Raw genomic sequence first — 17,233 nt, forward strand, 5'->3', positions numbered from 1 at the left:
TTTGAGGGACAACAGTTGCATACTCCAATCCAACCAAACAAGTATGTTTGTAATGTTGATTTTTGTAAATATAATATTTTCTTGTATAAATGATATGTTAAATATGATACTTGCGTTGTTGGACTTGTGTTGTTGTAGATTTGATTGTGGAGTAATTGTTTTGAAAATTATGGAGTTGTGGGATGGCATTGACAAATATGAAAGAAACACAATGCCCAGTTACACAACTGTAAGCTGTCAAAATTTCTATGTTGTGCATCTTTCATACAAATGTTGCATTGGATTCATGTTTTGTGCATTATTGTCTTTACAGGAAGAACTACAACAATTTAGGGAGCAATATGTTTGTCAATGGATTTTGGATTGGACAACATGCAAAGGAATCAAGTGTTGGAAGATTTAGGCCTTTTGTAGAATGTTGGGGATTATTGATGAAAGAATAGTTGTTGTTACATTTCATATTTATGTATTGGTTGCACATCCAATCTGATTTCAGAAATTGTTGACAAATATATTTGGTAGTTAAAATTCAGTTTGTTGTACTTAATTGACTTTCATGTGCAAAACGTTTTATCCAAGTACCTACTTGGCCTGTCTGTGCAAAGAGTTATACCAAAGTACCCACTTATTTAGCCTTTGGTACCAGTTCTGGTCCTACACCTGGAGCGTTACCAATTGAGGTTGGATTGGGACGAATTTGTTAATAAATTGACAAATAATTGTTTCGAAATTAATCACAAAGACAACGAATGAGGGAGAACACATTAGGCACCCCTGAATGAGTGTGGTGTACCAAGTTCGCATTTGTGTGGAAAAAGTTTAACCTAAGTACCCACTTATTTAGCCTGTGTATCAACACCCAATTTCGTCCGGAATGACAAATAGATTTATTTATTTTCATCATGAGTGTAAAATAAAAAAAATAAAAAAGGGGGGGGGGGGGGGGGGGCGTCCACTGATCCGGACGAGCGTCCTCGCTGGACAAGCGTCCATTTCTGCTTGAAGGACGAGCGTCAACTCCTGTTCGCTGGACGAGCGTGCTCTTTTGCGTCCAGAGGGCGAGCGTTCGTTCTCCTGGCGATGAGCGTTTCTGCATAGACGTTCGGCTTTTCGGACTCTACCGCTCGTCCCGGTTACTCTCTATCATCGACCGCTCGTCCTGATCATTCCTATTCTCCATATCTTTATGTCGTTCGTCCTGCACACTATACAACCGTTCGGCTCCTCCCACTGCACGACCGTTCGTTCACTTTCTATCTTTCGTGACCGTTCGTCCTCTACACTGTAATGCTCAGACAAATTTAAAAACAAATTTAAAAACGCAGCCTCCACTACTTTTGGACGCTCGGGCAATACGGGATCTGCTACCGAACGCTGTATGACGAACGACCATACACAAACCTCTGATCCAGGTCGAACGCTTAAGAGTTACCGAGCGTTAAAATCACTAGCATGTCAAGAATGCAAAGTCGAATCCTTTTTCCTTCAAGCACGTATCAGCTTTAAGTAGCATTGATGTTTTCAAAGATGTGGGACCATCTGTTGTGATGGCAAGTCCTGGTGGACTTCAGAGTGGGTTGTCACGGCAACTGTTTGAAATGTGGTGCTCTGATAAGAAAAATGCTTGTGTTTTACCTGGGTATGTTGTTGAAGGGACATTGGCAAAAACCATCATCAATGAACCCAAGGAAGTTACTCTCATGAATGGACTCACTGCACCACTTAACATGCAGGTGCACTACATTTCCTTTTCTGCTCACGCTGACTCTGCTCAAACAAGTGCATTCTTAGAAGAGCTCAATCCTCCTAACATAATTCTTGTTCATGGGGAAGCTAATGAGATGGGCAGGCTCAAACAGAAGCTTATCACTCAATTTGCTGATCGCAACACTAAAATTCTTACTCCCAAAAACTGTCAATCTGTTGAAATGTATTTCAATTCCCAGAAAATGGCAAAAACCATAGGGAAGCTAGCTGAGAAAACACCGGAAGTTGGTGAAACCGTCAGTGGTTTGCTGGTAAAAAAAGGCTTCACATACCTATGGTGCATATAGATGAGAAGAAATTGATGGCTTTGGTTCTTTCTATTCAACATTGGAGACCATATTTGTTGAGGCAAAAACCTATGGTGCATATAGATCAAAGAAGTTTGAGGTATTTGTTGGAACAACATATAACCACTCAAAATCAACAAAATTTGTTGGCCAAGCTTTTGGGTTTCGAGTTTGAGATTGCATACAGGTCTGGTGTCACTAACAAGGTGGCTGATGCATTGTCCCGCAAATTGGAGGAGCCATAAACTGCAGAATTAGAATTGAAGGGCATTTCTAGGCCTTTTTGGCAAGATTTTCAGGAAATAATGGGGGAGTACAACAAGATATTGTACTTCAAAAGATCATTAGTGATTTGGAGAAAAACCCTTATTCACATCCGAATTTCACAATGGAGCATGATCTGTGGATGTAACACATCCTTTGCCACAAACTCGTGCACAATGCCATTGATTTCAATTGAGCTGCAACCAGGAATCTTTTCTACTCCTCTCTTCTTCATTATATTTCTTGCGTTCCTTGCCTCCTTCCACATTTTTGCCTCACTGTACATAGTAGCAAGCAAAACATAAATACCACTATCTTGAGGATCCATCTCAAGAAGTTTCAAAGCTGCCCTCTCTCCTATTAAAACATTACCATGAACACGACATGCAAAGAATAAAGCACCCCACACAGCAGCATCTGCTGCTATTGTCATATTTCTAATAAGCTCTTCTGCTTCCTCCAAATGACCAGCCCTTCCTAAAAGATCCACCATGCACGAGTAGTGTTTAAGCTGAGGAGTTATATTAAAGTTAAAGCTCATTTGGGAAAAGTATTTTCGGCCTTCTTCAACTAAACCTCCATGACAACAAGCTGATAAGACACCAAGAAAAGTGATCTCATCAGGTCTTAAGCCACTACGGATCATTTCTGAGAAATAGGATATAGCATCCCAGGCATTCCCATGAAGTGCTAAACCACAAATAATGGCTGTCCAGGTCAAACAATTCTTTTGAGGAACCTCTTGGAAAACCTGGAGAGCCTTTGCAATATTTCCACACTTAGCATACATGTCAACTAGTGCAGTTCCCAATGCAACATCGAGAGAAATACTATGCCTTTTAGTATAATGGTGAATCCATATTCCTACGTCAAGTGCTCCTAGTTGTGAGCATGCAGACAAACAGTTAACCATGGTAACTTTATCAGGTTTGATTTTCTTAATTTGCATTTCATGGAACAGAGCCAGGGCCTCTTTACTATTCTTAGCTTGGACACAACCACTGATGATTGCATTCCAAGGCACAACACTCTTTTCTGGAATTTTATACAAAAGCTCCCGAGCGACATCCAGAAAACCAAATCTAGCATACCCCAAAACCATTGTCGTCCATGAAACAATGGTCTTGTGTGCCATTTTATCAAATAGAATTCGTGCAGCCAACAGGTCTCCACACTTGACATACATGTCCATAAGTGCATTACTGAGTGGGATTGTCAACTCAATGCCATGTTCTGTGACATAAAGATGAAATTTTCTACCGAGATTCAAATCCTGCAGTTGAGAACAAGAAGAAATAATCCCAATCATCGTAATCTCATTTGGTTTCACTTTCTCTCCCACCATTTCCTGATAGAGTTTTTTAGCCTCATTAGCTAGCCCTCTTCTAACACATCCCGTAATCATGGCATTCCATGTTACCAAGTCTCTCACACAACCATTGTTGAACACATCATACGCTGCCTCCAACTCTCCATACGAGAGTAACATAGTTATTGATGCATTGTGCACAAATATATCAAATTCAAATCCAAACTTCAACACATGTCCAAGTACTGTATAACCAACACAATTCATAGATGGGAAAGAGCAAGCCTTGAGCAAGAAAGGATAAGTATGATTATCTGGTTTCGTAACACCAGATTGCAAAATTCTCTTGTACAACAAAACAGCTCCTTCTAAGTCCCCACTTTCCACAAATCCCCTAATTGTCACATTCCAAGAAAATACATTTGGTTCTGGGATCCAATACAAGATCTTGGTACAATACTCAAGGGCCTGCGATTCAGATAAAGCACAGAATGTAACAAGACGACTTGCGGCAAAGCTGTCGTTAATGAAGCCAGTCAGGATCATCTGGGCCTGGATTTGCTTCAACTGGAGCAAGGACTGACACCTTTCTAAGAGAGAAAGGAGAGGGTTGTTTCGAACGAAGCTGTGGGAGGTGTTCCAATTGATGGGTTTCACATAAGGACACAAGGAACGAGTGTGTACACAACAAAGGAGACCTAAAAGTGGGATTTTTAAAGGGTATCTGAATCTCAGTTTGTTGGCAAACAGGATAAACATGACTTGCCAATGATCCACGAAAGGCAATAATATAGTGTCGGGTTTCTCGTAAGTCCTATATAGAGATATAGATATAACAAGTGGGAACAAACAAAATTTTATGTGTGCATGATACTGAAGGATTGAAATGAATTAGGGTTGACAGTGAGAGAGAAGAAGAAGAAGAAAGGGTTACCTTTAACGTTAGTGAAGAAGATCAATGTGTTGTGTTCTTTCGCAGGGTGTTTTGTTTTTCGTAATTTCAAAACTGGAAGCAAATAAAAAAAAAACACATGTTTTCTTATGACCTCAATAAAATTACTAAATTGCAGAAATAAGCTTAATTTTATTTACGACTTTTAGGAAAATGTAAAATTATTTTTAAATTCTGTTAGTAAAAGGTGAAGTGATAAGCTGCACGTTTAAAGATGGTTATATTTATACTGCTATCAAAGGAATCCCACTAATAAGAATCTTTGGATATTTGTTAAGAAATAGATAGATAATCTTTTTTCAAAATCACGAGAAGCATTTAATATCATATTTTTAATATAATTTTTGTTCTATAAATTTACATGTATTGTATTATTCTCTTTTACATCATTATTTTGCGAGGGGGAAAACAAAACGGTTAATCTCCTCGAAACAAATCGTGATAAATTCAAATTGCATCAACTTTGATCCCAGATACACTTATCACCAACATTATTAAATTAAAATGTAATACAAACAATACTTCAAATACTCTCATGTTAAAAAATTAAGCAAGGTAAAGAACATTCCTGAAATAGGATTACTAAATCATTTGCATTTTTTTCATATATTATGATTCCAAACCAAAAGCAAAGGTAAAGCAAATACCAAACCAAAAGGTCCAACATTGTTTCCCAGCACAAGCCTGAATTAAAAGAAAATAATTTTGTTTTAGAAACAACGAAATCGGAGGAGCTGCTAAACGGAGGTGACAGCCTCGAGCCTCAAAGGTGATTAAATACTCGAAGATGCACTAAGGTGCTGGTGGATGTGCACCATAGCTATCAGGGAGAAAATGACAGAAAATGTAAAGACACATTAATAAAACATTTTAAGATTAAACGATTGAATGTTCGATGAATCACGAAAATGTGACAGAGAATGTTGTGTCCAAGCTCGTCATACTAAAGTTACAGTAACTACATATTATGAAAACTGTCTCATGTGAGATGTTTGGTGGCAAGAAAAGGAATAAATTATGGTGCAGGAAGAGGAATTGGCTTCACAGAACTCTGAATACGGCGGAATGCTGTCTTTACTCTTTCCTTGAGACCTTCATTTTCACTCTCAACTTCCCCACTTTCTTTGTTGAGCTCTGCTATATTCCCATCAATGTTTATAATCAATTTACCATTTTCACCTATCTTCACATCTCCAAAGAGTGAGACGAGGAGGGCATGCATAACCTTCTCTGCCTTCTTCTCACTCTCTTCCTCAATTTTGATGGCATCCGCTTCATCCATTACTTTTGGGACATCACGGCTGATATTTAAAATCAGAGCAACAATTGAATCTGATACCATGTCACTAATGGGGTCTGCTGCCCAATGCAAGGAGACATGTTTTTCAGATTCTTGCTTCACAGTAACGTAGTCATGGACTTGCAATGTTGGAACTCCAGATTCCTCATCCACTGACTGCTCAACACTCTCGTATATCTGTTTTAGTCTATGCCGAATGACATTAAAGGCACAAGAATAAGGAATGGTAATTCTCTGAGTGATGCTGGCTGTTGATAGTTGTGAGAAGACGTGGAGATCATCAGGTGCCATTATCTGGTATGTGAAGCCTTTTTTTACCAGCAAACCACTGACGGTTTCACCAACTTCCGGTGTTTTCTCAGCTAGCTTCCCTATGGTTTTTGCCATTTTCTGGGAATTGAAATACATTTCAACAGATTGACAGTTTTTGGGAGTAAGAATTTTAGTGTTGCGATCAGCAAATTGAGTGATAAGCTTCTGTTTGAGCCTGCCCATCTCATTAGCTTCCCCATGAACAAGAATTATGTTAGGAGGATTGAGCTCTTCTAAGAATGCACTTGTTTGAGCAGAGTCAGCGTGAGCAGAAAAGGAAATGTAGTGCACCTGCATGTTAAGTGGTGCAGTGAGTCCATTCATGAGAGTAACTTCCTTGGGTTCATTGATGATGGTTTTTGCCAATGTCCCTTCAACAACATACCCAGGTAAAACACAAGCATTTTTCTTATCAGAGCACCACATTTCAAACAGTTGCCGTGACAACCCACTCTGAAGTCCACCAGGACTTGCCATCACAACAGATGGTCCCACATCTTTGAAAACATCAATGCTACTTAAAGCTGATACGTGCTTGAAGGAAAAAGGATTCGACTTTGCATTCTTGATCCTGTCATTCATGGAAAGGGTGTACGTTTCATAAACTGTCAAACATTTTTTTGCAAGTGGAGATGCATAATAGATGGGTATATTCTGGAGTTCCGGATGATTTTCCCAATACTCGTCAAGGATCAGAAGGAGCTCCTGTGCACGACCAAGGGCAAATACCGGAATCAACACACGCCCCCCCTGAGAAATGGTGGAGTGAATAACATCAGTGAAGCGTTTTTCTCGTGTGTGCCGAGGCTGATGATGCTGTATACCATAGGTGGACTCTATAATGCAAACATCGGGGGAGAACTGTGGGGTCTCAGCAGCTCGGAGATGGCGATCTTCCTCGCGTGAATAGTCTCCAGTATAAAGCACTCGGACACCAGCTATGTCAACCATGAACATAGCAGCACCAAGGACATGGCCTGCAGTATAACACCAGAATCGAATGCCATTCACTTCTAATGTTTGATGGAAATCTATCACCTGCAGACATAAAATTTTACACGACCAAACTCGTAAGAGCAAAACAATAATCGAGTTTATCCAATACAAGTTGATTTTGCTTAGCTTATACGAAAAACTGAATTTATCCAAATATTAAACGCAGGTTGAAAATTGAAACAAAAAAAAAAAGAAAAAAAAAAGAGGAATTTAGGGTAGTTGTATGAGTATAATATTTGATAACAAGCAAGAATGAAGAAAGAACCTCAATTTTATCCATGGAGCGGTTGATGTCCTGTTCGTCGTAAAGCATGTCTTCAACGGAGACCTTACTGACTTTGACGAAATCAGACAAGAGGAGCTTGTAAATGGCCTTGGTGGCGTAGGTCATGAAAACGCGGCCGCGAAAGGTGGTTTTTTCGAGAAAGTAGGGCAAGGAAGCGGCGTGGTCCAAGTGGAAGTGAGTGATGAGGAGGACGTCGACGGTGGAAGGGTCAATCTCATCGAAATAGGGCAACGCAGCCATGCCGGAGTAGGCAGGGTGTATTCCGCAATCGAACAAAACGGTTTTGCCTTTGTAGGTCATGTACACGCACGAACGTCCCACTTCATTACCGGCGCCTAATGGAGTCACTATAAGCTGATCTTCCTCTCTGCTGCTTCCGACCACACTCTCCCCGCGTTTCTTCGTCCAACTGCTCATTCCGATGCTCTTCTCTTTTCCCTTCTCCCTTCTCCCAACTCTTCAACCCTCCCTCAACAAAAATACTGCACTAACCCTAACAACTACTTTTCCCCCAAAAACATATTCAATTTTTTAATTTTATCTTTTATTCTTATAGCAAACGATTTCGTTAAATGAAAAAATAAAAAATAAAAACGAAAACAACGACCACAGTGGGAGTCGAACCCACGACCTTCTGATCCGAAGTCAGACGCGCTAATCCACTGCGCTATGCGGTCTTTGAGGAACATTTGCCTCTGTGTTCCCATTCTTCTCTGTAACTCAAATACCGCACTACCCAAGTTATTTCGGTTACTCTTTACTTTCAAGTTACCAAAGAAAATACATGAAAGCTACAAAATCACAGAAATATTTGACAACACTTTGATTGGAACCAAAAGGACCAAGTTATAGTTTTTATAATAATATTTTAGAAGATACAATATTCATCGAAGACCGCATAGCGCAGTGGATTAGCGCGTCTGACTTCGGATCAGAAGGTCGTGGGTTCGACTCCCACTGTGGTCGTTAGAGTTTTTTTTTGTTGTTTATTTTTTTCTTTTTATTCATTGTTTATGTTTTTGTTTTTATTTATTGTTTATGTTTTTGTTTTTATTTATTGTTTATGTTTTTGTTTTTATTTATTGTTTATGTTTTTATTTTTATTTATTGTTTATGTTTTTGTTTTTTTTATTGTTTATGTTTTTATTTTTATTTATTGTTTATGTTTTTATTTTTATTTATATTGTTTATGTTTTTATTTTTATTTATATTGTTTATGTTTTTGTTTTTATTTATTGTTTATGTTTTTATTTTTATTTATTGTTTATGTTTTTATTTTTATTTATTGTTTATGTTTTTATCTTTATTTGTTTTTTATGTTTTTATTTTTATTTATTTTTATGTTTTTATTAAATATCTATACTTAAGTTACATATTTTCGATCTCTGTGTGGAAGATAATCGTTCTGACATTATTGATTTTTTGACAGAAATAACTTTTGATGAAATTATATTTATCTTTTGGACTGAAACTATATTACTTTGTTTCATGTGTTTGGATATATCTTTTACACAGTCTAATATATTAATTATGCGCTATACGATTCTGTATAAGTTTCATCAAGTTTCTCAGCCGAACAATCACTCAAGACCTTTGTTTATATTTGGTGTGATATAACTAGTACCTTGTAAATAAAATTCCTTTGCCGATTAAGAAAATATATTACTACCCCTACCTTTTCATAATGTTGCAGCCAAATTTTTATGTTTTGGTAAAACCATATCGAGTGTGTTACCTGTAACATCCCGATTATATAATAATCAATATTATATAATAAAGACGTCAACATTCAAATATAGAGAACAGTCAGAATATGACGTGTAATTTAAGTGTGAAATTACAATCATCCAAATAAAAGGAGTGAAAATTTAAACTTGAACAGTTGAAAGGATTGATCACTACAAGTGTTCAATCAGGAAATTTCTAAAAAGACTACTCTGCAACATCAGCAACCTCCAACTCTTGCTCCAAGGAACTCTCTTCAACAACGTCTGTGTTGGAACAATCGGTACCGTTATAGAGTCGCGCAGCGGAATAAAATACTTAGAAAGCGTGTTACGGTCACAAATCAAGTTTAATGGTCCGTTTTAGAAAAACAATTTTCTTAGAGAAAATTTATCAAACAGTTGATATGCGTAAAAGATAAAGAGTGTAGGGAATAGAAAATCACACAAGCAATTTTTATCCTGGTTCGATTCAAAAGAATCTACGTCCAGTCGTTAATCACTATAAATAGTGATTAACCTTTTTCACTAAAAAGTTATTTAACAGATTACAAGAAATAGTGAATAAAGCAGATAAATAAACCTTCCTTCGACGAACGAACCGGAAGAAGAACACTCTGCCAACTTGAAGAGAACCGCTCCGACTATCGACAAACGAAACACGAGCTTCTCCTATTCACGAGACCAGGCAGAGCACCTTGCTAACTCGAAGAGAGCTTGCTCCGACTATCGACACACGACACGCGAGCCTCTCCTGTTCACGAGACCAAGCAAGGGAACTTGAACTATAGCTTCTGAGAACTTCCTCTGACAAACAGTATTCTGCAAGAGCTTCTGTTCAAAACGTTACAATTGATCTTCACAGAAACCCAATATATAGCTAGTTGTTCTGAATATCTAAGGTTAAGTCTCAACTGCCACGAATAATCGATTATTGTAAGTGATAATCGATTATTCAAGTCCGTTACAGGTTTTCAAGAATGTGATAATCGATTATAGGAAGTGATAATCGATTATTCCTGTATGACTCTGTGATAATCGATTATTGCCATTCCATAATCGATTATTGCAGTTAAAAATGCAAGTTTACAAGGTTTACAAGAATTTCCTACTACATTTAATTTCTACAAATTGCTTTTAACTAATTCTAATATCTTCTTCAACTAAAACTTCTTGTAGCATCATCAAAACAAATTTCTTTAAGATTTACCAATACTCCTTATTGGTAACACATATCACTTTCGTCCATCTCTCCTCGAGATGTCCGAATCATACACAATTACACTATTCACTTTCACAATCATATTATCCCAGTAATTTATCATCTATCATGCATTCACATACTTTCACATAAATCACATTACAATATACATTGCAAACATTTATACACATAATTCAATTTCTAGAGAAAATCAACTTTGAACCCAATACTATTTGTAGAATACTATTCATCCGAGCACTATTCATCCAAACACTATTCATCCGAACACTATTCATCCAAACACTATTCATCCGAACACTATTCATCCAAACACTATTCATCCAAACACTATTCATCCAAGCACTTGTGGAACGAACGTTACTGGACGAACGTCGTTTTCCAATCAACAAGCCGAACCCTACTTTGGACGTACGTCTTTCACCAAAATGATATGGACGAACGCTACTAGACGAACGCTAAACAATCAGGTCGAACACGATTTTGGACGAACGTTATCATTTCCTAAAATATCATGCCGAACGCCAAAATAGAACACATTACTCAAAATGGATCCTGCCAGGACGAACGTTAAGATTGAAGCCTCAGAGTAACACTATTTGAACGAACGCTAAGATTGACGTCTGAGAAAAATATGATCAAGAGATCAAACGCTATCCATCAGTAACACACTAAGACCGAACGCTCACAATCAGAACTGAACCAAGACCGAACGCTCAAGATTACCATCCGAGTATACTATGTTAAGAACGAACGCTCATAGACACTAATACACCGCGGCCAATCGTTTATGATTTCAAACTTAGAATATCCAATTACGGCCGAACGCTCACATCACAATTAACAATGAACGAGCGCTTAAGATTACTTCTTGCAATTTAAGCACGAACGTCTATGATCTATTATTTCACGAAGACCGAACGCTTAAACTTCCATCGTAAGAATATTAAAGTTATGGTCGAACGCTACAATCTCTAATACAAGAATACGATCGTCTAACTTCACTAAACAAACTCAGAACGAACGCTAACAACAGGCTGAACACTTACATCACAATAACGAACGCTACACTCATATGGAAGGGCAAACGCTACACTATTACGGAAGGACGAACGCTACACTCTTACGGAAGGACGAACGTGAACCTTCGTCAAACAGAAAACCGAACGTTCAGCGTAATTCTGTCGAGCAAGTTGGACGAACGTACTAATTTGACCGAGTCAGTCGAACGCTCATAATAAAAACCGAACGTTCAAAATTTGGCTTGGGCGAACGTTCAGAAAATACCGAACGTTCATAAATTGATCGAGCCATTTGGACGAGCGTCCAATTTAGCTCATCAAATTGGACGAACGCGCGATTCTGCAGAATTCTGCTCGCAAGTTTCCAGAGACCCAGAAACCCAGAAAATCCCAATTTTTATCATCCCTTCCTTCCCAGTTTTGCATCAAACACAACATATATCATCAATCAAACGAAAAATCTAGCTCCCCTTACCTCTTGAAGACTTCCTTTGTGAATTCTTTGAATCTAGCTCCTCCCAAACGTGCAGATCAAGATCTCCTTGCAACTTTCAACAGTTCTCCACTTCCTCTCCCAGATTTTGCTGCAACAACTGCATTCCCACAAGAGGCCCATCTCCAACCCTCCTCTCCGCATATGAAAGGATGCTGTTGCTTCCCTTGAGTGCTCCTTGAACGGTTGAAAATGGAAGGACGAAGGGTTCCCTTCCTCTGGCTGCTCTTCCTCATGCCAAAAATGAGCCTCCTCCCCTTTTTGCAAATCTCCCATTTCAGAACCCAGTACCCCTTATTTCTCCTATGTGTGCAGCTTGTTGAATGGTGCCAAAATGGGAGTAAAATCCGGACGCTGCTGCCCCTTTGCTGCTGTTTTTCAGCACCCATGCTCTCCACTTTTCCAAATAAAACAAAACCTACCTCTCCCTATGGCAACTAATGTTTCCTTGATTGACTCCCCCATCCCTTTCAAAAATAATAAAATAAGAACTAGGTCCTTACATTCTCCCCAACAACAAAAATTTTCGTCCTCGAAAATTGAGCTTACCGGAACAAGTCGAGATAATTTTCTTTGTTCAAACCATCTGTTAACATAACCTTACCTCTAGCTTGCCACTAATTCAAAACCACAGCTCAAATAGTCTCCTTCGCCCATTGACCCACTCTTCCCGTTCCAAAGCCATTAATACTTTCTCACTTAAAGTTGACCCTGTAGCTTGCAACCGAAGGCTCACTTATCTCCCTTGCCTGATACATGTTTCTTTCACACCTAAACTCACTTATGACTCTTGAAGATTACCAAACACTCCCAACTCATGCTCATATGACAACACCAATACTGTTTCAAAGTACTCGTCCCTCACAAACCACTAATCCACAATTTTGGAAGCTCTTCATGCATATCTATTACTGACAATAACATGCTCACCATCATCTGCTGCGCTACTCTGATCCTTATACTTCCTTACTCACCAACTTACTTAAAAGAACACTTCCTTCATGACAACTCTAACCAGCAAAAGATCACCCTCGAAGAACCTTTCTCAGAACTTTTATGACGTTACAAAACTCTGAAAACTCTTCCCTTGCATAATAGCCTTGTCATTCCATTTCCTCAACACTGTTTTCTACTCCACAAAACGACCATGCCCGAAATCACTCCTGATTGTTAAGACTTATACTAGACTATGCCAACATGTCCTCTATTTCTCTTCTGCGATTCCTCAACCTTGTAGTTCTCCCTATGATTATACTGAGTCCAAATATTATTGCTCTAACTCAACCTCCATCTTCCTTTTGCACTACACGACTTAAACAAGAACCACCCAAAAATTTCGGACGCTGGTGTTGCCTAAGACCCCACTCCAAAGTGAATTCCACTTCTCCAAGTTATAAAATCCCATACTTGTTGCAGAAAACCAACCAAAACCCTTCCCTTGAATCACACCTCAAACTTACGAAAGAACAACATCATCTCTTCTTCATTTACAATTTGTAGACATCTTGAATTCTCATAACACTTGCTTCCATCTTTGGCTCAACTATACTTGATGCACCACCTTCGTTCTCCTTCCTTGTCAAGAAACCACTCCATATAAACTTCAAACTTGAGCCCTTAGATTAACTACACAAACGCCACATCACTCATAATTCTTCTTGCACTCATCCCGTCCAGATTAACTTAAAACCTTCTTCTTCAAGAATTGTCCTCTTCAACTCGGAGTCGTCAAAATACAAACCCTATCTTTAATCCTCTAAACCTCAAGATACTCTTAACCAATAATACCAATCCTCTGACCTTATCTGAACTTACCAACTTACTGCCTTCTGCATTCCATCATTCAACATCCACTTCTCTCTTGATCAAACTCAGCCGAACACTAAACATCACCGTAAAACCATACCCAAAGAAAATTAACTTTATCACAACATGCAACTTCATAACTCTAAACATCTCAACCAACCCAAACTTCTCTGACCATTCTCGATACTCTCTTTAGCAACTTATACTACAACCACCCTTTATCATCTGTTCTAAAACCTTTCTTCTCCTTTCTTCATCCACTGTGCCCTTAATTCTCTGACCTTATACTTTCTTACCAAACTGACATCCTGGTGTACTCCTTCCTTCAACATTTGAAATCTCTCATTTCAGCCAATGATCAAACATTTATTCTATACGAACCACTAATCTTGAAACATTCTTCTGAACTTGACTATGCATTATCCAATTGCGATTAATGCTTAACCACTCCATTTGGTTATTCAACTCACATTCCTATAATACTCCAATTCTCCTCACACACTTTATGTTCCCTCAACTTGGAGATCCGGCTTCTATTACACCCTCCTTAAATCCGTTCTATGTTTTACACACTGCTCCTCAAACCCTTCTTCTTCTACTTCCTATCCAAATAACGATTTCCCGTGGTCCACTTATTTCTTTCTTAACTTAAGCTTCAAACCATATATCACTTCTCTTATTCAGATTCCAATAACCGCCGATACATTGGTCCATGTTACAAATCTCACCCAATGCTACTCCGTCGCTCACCAACACTTCCCTTTCTTCTAACCTCTGACGTTATTGATAAACTGATAATATTATATATACATCATTCATATATAATAAAGACGTCATCATGCATAATATAGGAAAGCAGTCAAGAGTAATTTAAGGATTACAGTCATCCTCAGAATATTGCGGAATTGACAACAAGAGTATTAGAATTTCTCCATGAAAATCACGGAGAATTTAAAACTTAAAACACACACGAGTTCTTCCAAACATTAAGAATTACGAAATAAGACTAGCTAATCTAAGCTGCAGCACTGCCGTCTCCATCAAGGGCTGCTTTCAAAGTATCCTCCCCGTCATCTGCTCCCATCCAAGTGGATGATCATCGCCAAAGAAAGATATCCAAATTGGCACACAACACAAACAATGCAAGGGTGAGCTAGATGTAAAAAGCATGTTATACATACAGCACAGTTAATTCATGCAATCATCCGTATAAAAGAACAATTAAAGCATACTCATTGATCCATATTTCACACACTCCCATGACATGCAAACATTCATCCACACATGGTAAACTGACATCACAAGACTTGTTACTTTATACCCCGACTTGTTCCTTTATAGACCGACTCGTCCGGACTAGAATGATTACCGAGCTATGGCGGGTCTTGCACTCGTGGTGGCTTTATGAAATTTGGGCACTCCCGCCCTTGGCACTACCGCCTTGTGAAACTTTGGGCACTCCCGCCCGGTGGAACTCTGGGCACTCCCGCCCGGCCACAATCACGAGGTTAATCCGTTATTACTCACCTTGGATCATATGGAAGCATCCAAGACTAGGACCTCCTGCTACTCCTCACCACATGTTCAATCCTCTCTACATGAGAAGAAAGACCATTGGAGATTCAGGATGACCCCCAAAACTGAGCTACCATGTAATCATTCTATACAACCCCAAAACACCACCATATATCCTCTCCTTGAGGATCATGGAATTACGTTCATGAATCATACTGTTACTTTAAACCTTATCCCAAGTCATGAATAACCAAATACCTCCATAATATCACATTTAATCCAACGTAATTCATACATTCACATAAATCCCATTTACAGTATATATTTTCCAAACATTTTGCACATAATTCAATTCAAGAGAAATGAACTTAAAACCATCACCATTTGCAGACCTTTGAATGGACGAACACTATTCACCGAGCGTTATAAACCGAACGTAAACTATGCCAATTGAACGAACGCTCAGACAATTTGGACGAACGCTAAAAACGAACGTCATATTGGATTCAACACTATGTGGCCGAACGCTGAATGATACTTAGGACGAACGCTATTTCTTGACAGGCCGAACGCTATTTCACTGATCACACCATTAGGCCGAACGCTTATATTAATACCTAGAACGAATGCTACTACCAACAGGCCGAACGCTACTATGCTAATTGGACGAACGCTATAAAATTCAATAGGCCGAACACTGATATTGAATATTTAGAACGAACGCTATTAAATCCATTCTGACCGTGCGGTACTTAATCCACTCCAAGGAATATTGATCCGAACGCTATAATTTCTAATACTCCAATACCGAACGCTCACATCACAACCATAGGCCGAACGTTCCTAAGAATACTACTCAATGCCGAACGTTCATAATCACAACCGTAAAAAGCCGAACGCTCACCTCATAACCACACCAAGGCCGAACGACTAAGATTCAAACTTAGAATACTAAATAAGACGAACGCTCACAATTAGAATTTAATGATGGCCGAACGCTTACAATCATAATTTAACCAATGTCGAACGCTCAAGAGGGAAACCTAAGGATACTAAATTAAGAACGAACGCTTATGCTGTCTAATACACCAAGGCCGGACGTTTAAGATTCAAACTTAGATTATCAAATGAAGACCGAACACTACACTACATAAATAAATACGAGATAACTAAGTCTGTCTTTGTTTTTCTTATTTCTATCTCAATATATATATGAAAATAATATTAATAATTGTAGTTACATTATTAAAAAAGGTAGCCACTTTTTACTATTTAGATATATATTTTTTATTTTAAATTGTAATTAGAAGTTTAACAAAAATATTAAACACGTATGTCTTTTATATATTAGAAATACATGTGTACGTGTCTATTTTTTATAATAAAAGAATTATTATTATTATAATAATGATTAAAATACAAATATTATTGAATTATAAATATTTTTGATAAAAAAAAGTGAGTTGTTTTTTGTTTTTTTGTCGTGGAAATAATTTTTTTACCACGAGTATTTATTTAATTTAAAAATCAATTACTTCAAAAATAAAAGTAAACAGCATTGCATAAAAAAAGGAAGTAAAAGGCAGCCTTCGTCAATGTTAATAAATTATCTACTGTTTTATTTAAAACATAATTAAAGGTAAAATAAGAATAAAAGATAAAACTATTTATATATTTCATTATAAATTTAAAACATAATTAAAAAATAAAATCAGAATATAAAATATATACATTAAAAATGTAAAAAAAGGAAAAAATGAAGAATTATATAATTTCATAAAACTTAACTTTATTAAGATGTTAACATTAAACCTTACAGCAAACAATTAAAACTAAATCAACAAAATTATGTAATTTAAGATTTATATATATATTTTTACATTTTAAAGTGCAGATATATAATTTGATTTGCTTAAAAAAAATCATACTATGATTCCTATATTGCTTAGGGTACAATTTTATTTTCTAAACGCAGAGTTTT

The 17,233-nt window shown here is 37.7% G+C and overlaps 2 protein-coding genes and 2 non-coding genes across 5 annotated transcripts; 1 reads left to right on the top strand and 3 right to left on the bottom strand.

Annotated features, from left to right (window-relative positions):
• Positions 1–2,051: 2,051 nt before the first annotated feature.
• Positions 2,052–4,627, bottom strand: LOC148198868 (pentatricopeptide repeat-containing protein At2g22410, mitochondrial-like). 2 transcript variants are annotated; one of them, XM_088114863.1, is made up of 2 exons: positions 2,691–4,627; positions 2,417–2,596 (listed from the first exon to the last, which is right to left on the bottom strand). In XM_088114863.1, the coding sequence occupies exons 1-2, from the start codon at positions 4,384–4,386 to the stop codon at positions 2,553–2,555; spliced, it is 1,740 nt and encodes a 579-aa protein (XP_087970989.1). In that variant the 5' UTR covers positions 4,387–4,627; the 3' UTR covers positions 2,417–2,552. The 2 variants fall into 2 exon arrangements, with proteins under 2 accessions (XP_087970988.1, XP_087970989.1); XM_088114862.1 differs by having other exon boundaries at positions 2,052–4,627.
• Positions 4,628–5,426: 799 nt separating this feature from the next.
• CPSF73-I (cleavage and polyadenylation specificity factor 73-I) lies at positions 5,427–7,993 on the bottom strand. Its single transcript, XM_047324739.2, has 2 exons — positions 7,453–7,993; positions 5,427–7,229 (listed from the first exon to the last, which is right to left on the bottom strand). The coding sequence occupies exons 1-2, from the start codon at positions 7,888–7,890 to the stop codon at positions 5,595–5,597; spliced, it is 2,073 nt and encodes a 690-aa protein (XP_047180695.1). The 5' UTR covers positions 7,891–7,993; the 3' UTR covers positions 5,427–5,594.
• An 83-nt stretch (positions 7,994–8,076) lies between these two features.
• On the bottom strand, positions 8,077–8,150 carry TRNAR-UCG (transfer RNA arginine (anticodon UCG)). The gene has a single exon. It is a non-coding gene; the product is annotated as a tRNA-Arg (tRNA).
• Positions 8,151–8,365: 215 nt separating this feature from the next.
• TRNAR-UCG (transfer RNA arginine (anticodon UCG)) lies at positions 8,366–8,439 on the top strand. Its single transcript has one exon. It is a non-coding gene; the product is annotated as a tRNA-Arg (tRNA).
• The last annotated feature ends 8,794 nt before the right edge of the window (positions 8,440–17,233 follow it).

This window comes from Vigna umbellata, chromosome 5 (assembly GCF_029865625.1).
Source record: "Vigna umbellata cultivar VRB3 chromosome 5, Vumbellata_1.0, whole genome shotgun sequence".
Taxonomy (NCBI): Eukaryota; Viridiplantae; Streptophyta; class Magnoliopsida; order Fabales; family Fabaceae; genus Vigna; species Vigna umbellata.